The sequence below is a fragment of the Athene cunicularia genome (assembly GCF_003259725.1).
Source record: "Athene cunicularia isolate RWA chromosome 3 unlocalized genomic scaffold, athCun1 chr3_part1, whole genome shotgun sequence".
Taxonomy (NCBI): Eukaryota; Metazoa; Chordata; class Aves; order Strigiformes; family Strigidae; genus Athene; species Athene cunicularia.
The window spans coordinates 49,058,602-49,067,772 of NW_020799097.1; the positions used below are offsets into that span (position 1 = coordinate 49,058,602).

At 43.9% G+C, this 9,171-nt stretch overlaps 1 protein-coding gene across 2 annotated transcripts in view; it reads left to right on the plus strand.

The window, feature by feature from the left end:
- The window catches only part of C3H6orf203 (chromosome 3 C6orf203 homolog), a 4,723-nt gene extending 546 nt beyond the window's left edge, over positions 1-4,177 (plus strand). The window contains exons 1-4 of one of the 2 annotated variants that reach the window (XM_026845500.1): positions 84-906; positions 1,361-1,790; positions 2,578-2,650; positions 3,718-4,177. In XM_026845500.1, the coding sequence (XP_026701301.1) occupies positions 1,369-1,790; positions 2,578-2,650; positions 3,718-3,894 (672 nt within the window). In that variant the 5' untranslated portion in view covers positions 84-906; positions 1,361-1,368 and the 3' untranslated portion in view covers positions 3,895-4,177. Of the gene's footprint in view, positions 1-83; positions 907-1,360; positions 1,791-2,577; positions 2,651-3,717 lie in introns of those variants that run through there. The other variant, XM_026845499.1, reaches the window with a different exon arrangement.
- The last annotated feature ends 4,994 nt before the right edge of the window (positions 4,178-9,171 follow it).

The following is a 9,171-nucleotide window of genomic DNA, read 5'->3' on the forward strand; positions in this document are numbered from 1 at the left end:
AGGCCCCGCACCGAGGGCCCGAACAGCGGGTCAGGGACCGTCCCCGGGCGGGCGGGGGTCTGGCGTGGTGTTTGTCTGCGTGCCGGGGGGCGGGCTTCTGCCTTCCCCGCCGTGTGTCCCCCCGGGCGGGCGGGTGACTCTGTCCTTACGGTGTCATGCGGGGAAGGGGCCGCCCGCCGCGCTTGGGGCGTTGCTGTTGTGGCCTCCTGGCAAGGGCTGTGCCAGCCGCCGCTTGTACCCGCTGGCCAACGCGGGGCAAAGTATGATCGGGCACTAAAAATAAGCAGTGATAATTGTCTGTGCGTTCAAATCCCTGTTCTAGGCATTTGTCCCCAAACTGAGGAGAGGCGTAAGTCTTCGGTGAGGATTGCAGCATCCTAGATTTTACACTATATGTCACATATTTTAAGTTGACATAGTTTATACAAAAACGACGGGGAGGTGTGTTTATTTTTATTTGGCCAGTAATTGACCTCATTGGTCAGGGCTTTTTCCCAACCACAAAAACCGCCTCGTTGAGATTTGGGCTGAGTTCACGGGGTGGAGAACAATCTCCAGTCTCCCGAAGAAACACGTGTTTCCACACGTAGAAGGCCATAATAAAAGCCAGTGCTCCACCTAGCCAGGAAGGACTGTAAATCAGTTTCAAAGAGAGTTTGAAGACGTCTGGGGTTTTTGGAGGTGTTTCCACCTGCTTGTCCCAGGTTAGAGATGGCCCCAGAAGGGAGCAGTGCTGGGGAGCTTGCATATGAGGCTGTTGTTGCTGGTGTCGGTCCTGTTGCAGTACACAGAGCACTGTCACTTCTGAACTGTACCATGATGCTAATTCCCCTTTGGAGAAACAAGAGGGAACGCTGTGCAGCATTCTGCCACACTGGAGTGTTGTGGTCCAAACAGAAACCGAAGTTAAGCAGCTTTCAACTCTTCTGGGTTTACTTGAGCAGGTTGCTTTTATTGAGAATGAATCATGATAAATGTAGGGCTCCCTGTGCTTTTTATGACATAGTTAACTTTGTTTCTGTTTCTTTAGTAAATTGTATTTCAGATGTAGGGAGGAAAATGCCACAAATGTCTTTGGACAGTTAATATTAAACACTAGAAAAGGAATTATGAATACAGTATTCCACTGGGGGTTTTAGTGTTTGTTTTCAATCTGGTGTTTTAGCTCTTTGTCATGGTGGACAGCGTATGAGAAAGGCAGATCATAAAGCCAGTATAGCCTTGATGCTTTTAGATGATGTGTTGCTCTATGGGGAACGCTGTAATAATCTTTTTGTAGTAACTATTGTGCTGTACGTGGAGAAATCCTTCCAATAGTCAAAGCAGTTGCTCATTTTTACATCTGCTTGTTTTATTTTAGGGTATGCAATGACTGGCTTCAGACTCCCCATCACTACTTTTAGAAAACTGAATGTCTGGTTTGGACTGTGGGAGAAATTCCCCTCTAATAAATTTTATCCCTCTTGGAGAAGTGTATTCTGTAGCTGTCAAGCAAGCGCAGTGAACTACATAAGATGTTTCAGCTTTTCCCCAGTAAAACTGTGTGCCCTAAGACTTTCTCCACAGTGTATCTCAGTGCTTTTTCTGCGGAACAAAAGTAACAAAAGCTCTAAAAGGAACAGACAAACCATACAAGAAGAAGAGGAAGAAGAGGATGAAGAGGAAAGTGATTTGGAAGATGAATTTGAAAATGACCCCAATGTAGTAAAAGATTACAAAGATCTTGAAAAAGTAGTGCCGTCTCTTCGATACGACGTGATCATGAAAGCTGGTCTGGATATTGCAAGAAAGTAAGTATGGAAGAAACAACCTGCTGATGAGGAAGATGTCATGCATCTAAAATCTGAGTTTTGATACCCTTTTATTGCTGGAATAACTCAGTATTTGGGGGTTTTTTTTGGTGTCACTGTTTTGACTGTCTAAAAATATGTTTTGGATGTGTGGGTGTTCTTGTTTGTTTCACCTTATCTTCCTTGAAATCATCTGTTTTCTGCATTTTGTTGTCTGCAATATTTGTAAGATTGCTGAGGCGGCATTTTCTATCAGTTACTGTTTATTTAAGATACAAAATAATGTACTAAGTAATACAAAAATATCTAATTTGAGATTGAGGGAGTAAAATAATATGCTACTTGATGGCTGTAGAAATAGGTGATGGTAAGTATAAACCTACTAGGTCAATCAGGTGAATGTGCAGTCTATAAATATATTGCCATGTTTGATCTAATGCAACCTACAGAAGCGTTATGTTGCAATATTGTTAGAACAGAGTATTAGTATAACTCAATCACTTAAAAATTACTAAACTGTCTCATGCAGGAGAGGGGACATTATGTGTTGGATATTCAGGAGATGGCACAGAGCAACCATATTATTTAATTTAATATCTGTGAAAGACTTTTTCTTTACTTTCAGTTCAAGTCTGTCCTGACCGTTAATAAAGGTATCTTTTATGTGCAAATTAGAATTGTGGAAATGTGCCTTGCACATGAATGGTGTTCTTGTTTATCTGAAAAGAAACAATTGCCTTTGGTCTGCTGCTCACTGTAAATGCAATAAAACCTTGTTTTTCTTCAGTAAAGTAGAAGATGCATTCTACAATAATGAACTCAGGCTGAATGGAGAAAAACTATGGAAGAAAAGTAGAACTGTAAGACTCTTTAAAATCTTTTCATACAGTACAAGAAAATAACTAAGGCATGACCTCTTCTCCCTCTAAATCACTCTGCAAAGGTGAATGAATAGCATTGCTAACACCACTTCCATCTTTGTGCGTGTGTGACTGTGATTCCCTGGGTAAGACATTATTCCTTAAGGCAGACAGGACTTATGTTATTAGAGAGTAAAATCTAAGGCTGAAAGTCAGGAGAAGGCAGATGGCAGCAAGGAGAGAACTTTCTAAGTTGCTGAAGGAAGTGGTGATGGATGTGAGGTTGATTGAGTAGGCATGATTAAATCGGAGATATTGGTGGAGCAAGCACATGATTAAAGAAAAAGTTTGATGATAGAAAGGGATTGAAACTGGGGTAGCTCAGGAAAGGTTATTGTATCTGGAATAGAGCACACAGGAATGCAGTTAGGAGAAGAGCCAGAAAGGTTGCAGGCCGTGCTTTTTCACAACAGCTCACCAGAATGGTGACAAACATACTTTTACCCACCTTTTATGTGAGGGAGATTGTAGGTGGTGGTTACTGTCATCGAAGGGCACTAAGAAGAGAAGTTTTAATTCCTGATCCCCTAAAGTAAAGGCTAGTTTTTGAGAGGTGCTTTTGTGACTTTTGAAGGGTGCTCAAGCAGTTGTCCAGTGCTCTGTTCTTCAAAACACCTTAAACTGTTTTAAAGGCAGGAGGGAGAACTTTGCATTTTGCTGTTTCTGTCTGTGTTGATACAAAAAGATTGGCAGGAAACACCCTTTGGAAAAAAAATACTACATTATACCTTATTCAGAAAGTTTGGTGTTGGTTGTGGAACGGGAAGGGTAAAGCTGTTGGCAGAGAAGGTTATGAGATATTTAATTACTTATTGCCAGGACTTTCCTGGAAGTTCATAGCTGGAGGATCTATAGTGCGTCTAGTACTGCCTGCATTCCTCCTCTCCTGTGAGATAAGAATATTAAATGGAAAGAAAGGAACAAAATTAAAATTGGACATAGACTTGTGGGTGTTTGTTTTCCCCGGGGAAAGTTTATAATTACTCATCTTCTCTTTCTGTTTCCAGGTGAAAGTTGGTGACACGCTGGATCTCATAGTAGGTGAAGATAAAGAAACAGGAACCGCTGTAGTTATGCGGGTAGTCTTAAAAAAAGTATCTAACAAAACTGAAAGTGAGAAATACAAAGCAATTTTGAGGCGTTGGAAAAACTTAAAAGTGCCCAAACAGGATGTACTTAAATAACAGGGAGTTACATGTGGCAGCAAAAGATTTTTGCAGAAAACCGTATTTTTTGTTAAATACGAATTTTGGTTAAACAAAATTACAGTACCCTTTTTTAAGGGCTTGTGTCAGAATGTTATCTCCCTCAGCTGTGTACATTCATATTCATGCAATAAGCCTGTTGCTTTTTGCTGTTAGTTTTGTTTCATGGTATTGTGGAATAAAAGATCCAACCCTTACATTTCCAGGCAGTTTCCTTACAGATGTTATAAGTAATGAACCAATAAAGACTAATTTGATCACTGTATAATTGCTGTCTAATTTTGTTAATCAGAAAGGTTACATTAAAGCTGACATTACAACAAGAACTGCTTTCTTAGTTTTATCTCTAAATTTGTGAAATAGTAAGGGATAATAGGGATAAAACCCATGTGAAATTGCTTCCTTTTTTGTTATTGGTTTGATCTTGGTTAACAATACCAACTCTGTGTTTACATACACTACTGCTACACCAAGAATGTAGAAGGGTGCTGACTGCAGCTGCGTATTTCTAAGCAGGAAAATTAATGGCGACAGAGAATGGCAGCAATACTCTGCTCTTGAGGAAAAGGCAGATTGGCGGGGAGATGAGTGTAGTACTCCTGATTTTTACTGTTTAAGCAACTGCAGAGGAAAATCTCAGTTTGTCACATATTCATTTCAGTGTGGCATTTACGAGAATATTTAATGCTTGGGTGTTGTAAAGATCTGAGCAAAGGTCAGACCATACGGTGATGAAAAGCTCATGTCCGTATTCCTACAGGAAAATACTGTCACTTAGGATGGGCATCTCGGGAGTAACCACTTGTGCTTGTAATGTTGCACATCTGCTTCTTCCAACACAAGCAACTTGTTAGATGAACTGTGGTGCAGGTCAAATTTTTATTTTGTTCGTATATGCTTAGATAGGCATGTGGGGGTGTGTGTCTGCAGGAAAGCTACAGGCCAGTAGGTAGCTGCTGTTTATCCAGTCCACAGTCTGCTCCCTACCTAGTCTGGAGTGCCCCCAGGGAAGGAAATAGCCCAGAACGGGCAGCTGGAGCGTATTCCAGGACACTCTTTGGTGTTCCTAAATCTAAATGGGCAGGCAAGAAACAAACAGTGCTCTGGATAAGCACCAGACTATCAGGTACACATAAGCTCTCATAAAGTAATGACTGGCTTTTCACTTCATAAAATGTGAGGGGAAGCTCACCTGGGTAAGGAGGGCCTGGGAGCTGCTGAGCTCAACTGCCAACAGCTCCTTGATGGCTGTGTTTAAGCAGGCTGTACCTGCTGCCATCCATAGCCTCAGAAGTGGTGCCTGGTGAGTGCAGGATTTAAAATAATTTCTTGCTTTCTTCAGGCATAGCTAAAATCTGTGACTAGATTCAGATACCTGTCTAGTTAATGCTTTAGAGGCAGAGTGACCTTTTAAAAAAACGTTTATTAAGCAAACATGATCCTGGAAAGCTTTCCTAGGAGATTTCGGTGATCTTGCCCTGCAGAAGTGGGGGGATTCTGCACAGCAAGCACCCAGAGGAACATGGCAGGCTGTGCTTTCATTGCAGGCGTTGCTGTCTCCACTCTATTTGTTGGAGCTTGCACCAAGTGCTGTGGAAATAAATAGATGAGATGCGTCCTTTGTTCCCCAGTTCCACTTACCATTGCTATTCTAAGTGGCTCCTATAATCTCCAGGGATGCTGAGGGAAACAAGTAGAAAGAGTAGTGTGTTCTGAGTACTACGTCAGTGAGCTCCAGTTGATGGTCAGCAACCATTCGTTATCTGTCAAGTGCTTGTCAGTCTAATATGGTCACACTGCCTGTCACCTTCAGCAGTAGTAGTTTACACACCACAATTTACAGAGCTGGCATAGGACCCCACTTGTAAACGCCAGGAATGCTTTGGGGCTTGGGGATAGCCAAGGTTTGTGAAGAAATGAACTTTCTGAAAGGGTCTGTTCTGTGTAGGATAAAAACAATAGCAATACAAAAAGCCAACAACTGCTTGGCATCCAAGATCGGCAGTAAAGTTGCATCCCTGAAAGCTATTGACATAAGAAAGAGCACTGACAGGGTAATTTTTGAGTTGACAGACTATGAATACAATATTAGGCCAAAACCTTAGGTTTTAACTTCTGGAAAAAAACTATTGGGAAGTTGACAAGAGCTTGCAATCAAGACCTAGCCCTTTCCTAATGATAACAGACAGAGACTTTTTTGTCTACCTGGATTTCTCCAAGGCTTTTGATACTGTTCCCCACAGCCTTCTCCTAGAGAAACTGATGTGTTATGGTCTAGACAAGTGGTCTGTGCGGTGGGCGGGGAACTGCCTGACAGGCCACTCCCCGAGGTTGGTGGTAAATAGCTCCTTTTCAAACTGGCAACCTGACACAAGTGGGGAGCCCCAGGGATGGATATTGGGCCCAATGCTGTTTTATATCTTCATAAGTGGTATGGATGATGGGATCAAGGGTACCCTGATGAAGTTCGCTGATGATGCCAAACTGAGTGGGGAAGTGGACACTTCAGCAGGGAGACCCACCCTGCAGGAAGACCTGGATAGGCTGGAGGAGTGGGCTAACAAGAACCTTATGAAGTTGAACAAGGACAAGTGTAAGGTCTTGCACCTGGGAAAACATAATCCAGGAGTGCAGCACAGGCTGGGATCTACCCAGCTGGGGAGTAGCTCTGTGGAAAGGGACCTGGGGGTCCTGGGGGACAAGCTCAGTATGAGAGAACAGGGTGCTGCAGTGGCAAAGAAAGACAATAGGATGCTGGGTTGCATCACCAAGGGCATCACCAGCAGAGATAAAGGAGTCATAATCCCACTCAGCACTTGTCAGGCCACATCTGGAATACTGTGTTCAGTTTTGGTCCCTGCTATACACAAAAGCTGTGGACAGGCTGGAGAGAGTCTGGTGAAGGGCCCCAAAGATGATCGAAGGACTGGGAAGCCTGTCAGATGAGGAAAGGCTGAGACAATTGAGTTTTTTCATCCTTGAGAAGGCTTAGGTGAGACCTTATCACCATGTTCCAGTAATTAAACGGTGGCTACAAAGAAGATGTAGACTCTCTTTTTACAAGGAGCTGCATGGAGAAGATGAGGGGCAATGGGTACAAGTTACTCCTGGGGAGATTCCAGTTAGACACAAGAGGAAAATTTTTCACAATAACAATCAGCCACTGGAATAATCTTCCCAATCCAGGGTAGTGGTGGATTCCCCAACATTGGGCACTTTTACGATTCAGCTGGACAGGGTGCTGGGCCATCTTGTCTAGACTGCACTTTTGCCAAGAAAGGTTGGACCAGATGATCCTTGAGGTCCCTTCCAACCGGATATTCTAGGATTCTATGATTTTTACCTGAGCCTGTAGTGACAGAAGTGGCAATGGTTTTAATCTGAAAGAGGTTAGATTTAGATGAGATATAAGGAAGGAATTTTTTGTGATGAAGGTGGTGAGACACTGGAATGGGTTGCTCAGCGAAGTTGTGGACGCCCCAACATTGGAAGTGTTCAAGGCCAGGTTTGGATGTGGTTTGAGGAACCTGATCTAGTGAAAGATGTCCCTGCCCATGGCAGGAAGGGCGGACTAGATGATCTTTAAATGTCCTTTCCAACTCAAACCATTCTGTTATTCTATGACTGCCACCAAAACGAGGTCTTCACTGACAGATAAAGGTAGAAACAGGCTTTCATAGGTTTTAAGTGTTGATCCACTAATGGTATCAGCAAAGTAAAGAAAAAGAAAGGCAGACTTCCTGTGGAGTCTTGTGATGGGTGAGAGCACCTTCTGTGGATTCAGGATGGAAATGGTAGAGAGAGAACTGTACCCATTGGCATCAGAAAAGAAAGCTTCAGTCCTAGGCAGGGTGATCTCAGAGGAAAACTGTGATGGCAGGAAGGTGAATAGATGTTCTGCTTGGCTACATTGGTCTGTCCTGGATAAGCTTCTCTATTGATCAGACCTTTTTATTGGGGCCAGACATTGCTGAGCAGGTTGCGCTTTTTTTCTGCAGCCTTTTAGACATTTGGACTGTGAGCTAAAGAAAGGCAAGGCTTGGTTAATGACTGACACAAGCACCAGGCGAGCAGAGCCATCATGTGTTCTGGGAGGTGTAGGAAGAGGCACATCACAGCCACAGTCTTTGCTGGACCTTCAGGAGACTTTTAGACAAGGTAGGCTCCCATAGGCTGCGTGCATGTAAAGCATACCTAAACAGCTGTGCGTCTTCCCTTTATCAGCTGTGAATTTAAGGCGACGGAGTCCATCTGATAACATGATCAAGTGTCTGGTCAGATGACATGGCAAGTAGCAAGAAGTGGTCAAACAAAAATTCTAACAATCTTCCCAAAACAGAGAATCTGCCACTAGTCAACTACCAAATTGCTAGTGTCACTGAGTGGTGGGAGACACACAAATGCTTTTCCTCCTGCTCAGAGTTCAGAGTAGGGACAGTGAATTTGGTAAGTGATCACTCCTTCTGCCCTTCTGTCACTGCTGTAATGAATTTCCTGCTCCAGGACACGGGCGTCTGCCATTCTTAGTCTACAGTGTGGAGGAACTATATGAAAGGGCTTCCTTGCAGAGACACTGAGATGTCATAAAGGGAGGTTCGGATGACTTAAGAGAGAGAGACTGGAGACTGCCAGATGACTATGCTGTCCAAGCCACAGCTTCATTAACCATAGACGAATCCAACCTTACGTGGGTTGCCAGGCACAGAGTCCAGAACGGCCGGCATACCTGCCCTTGCACAGAGGGCTGACCTGATCCAAAGACTTTGCCTGGTCCTGTAAGAAGTGGGCACTGTCAGGCTGTGGTACAGGAACCAGCTGTCACTGGCCCAGCATGCAGCATTATCTGACAGCCCTGCCTGGCTGCAGGAGCAATATTCCACGCTGCAGCATCTGCGGCACGTGGGCCAGCCTGTGTTATGGAGCAGGGCATGGGAGGCTCCTGGGAAGGCATAGCAGGGAATTGCTCACAGGACTTGGACTTGGGTCTGGCAGAAGAGACAGCCTGGTCCACAAAGCAGGCACACACCGACACTCCTGACCAGGCTCTTGAGTTCTGCTGCCTATACATCAACACAGAGAGAAGGGGGTTATACTCTGTCTGAGCCTTCTGCCCACCCCACACGCCCCCCCAATTTCTTTTTTCCATAGAACAGAAAATCACCAAAGTGGTTTTGGGTTTCAATTTGGGGATTTTTGGGTTTCAATTTGGGGATTTTTTTTTGTTGCTTGGATTGTTTTTTTTCCTGTAATGGCATA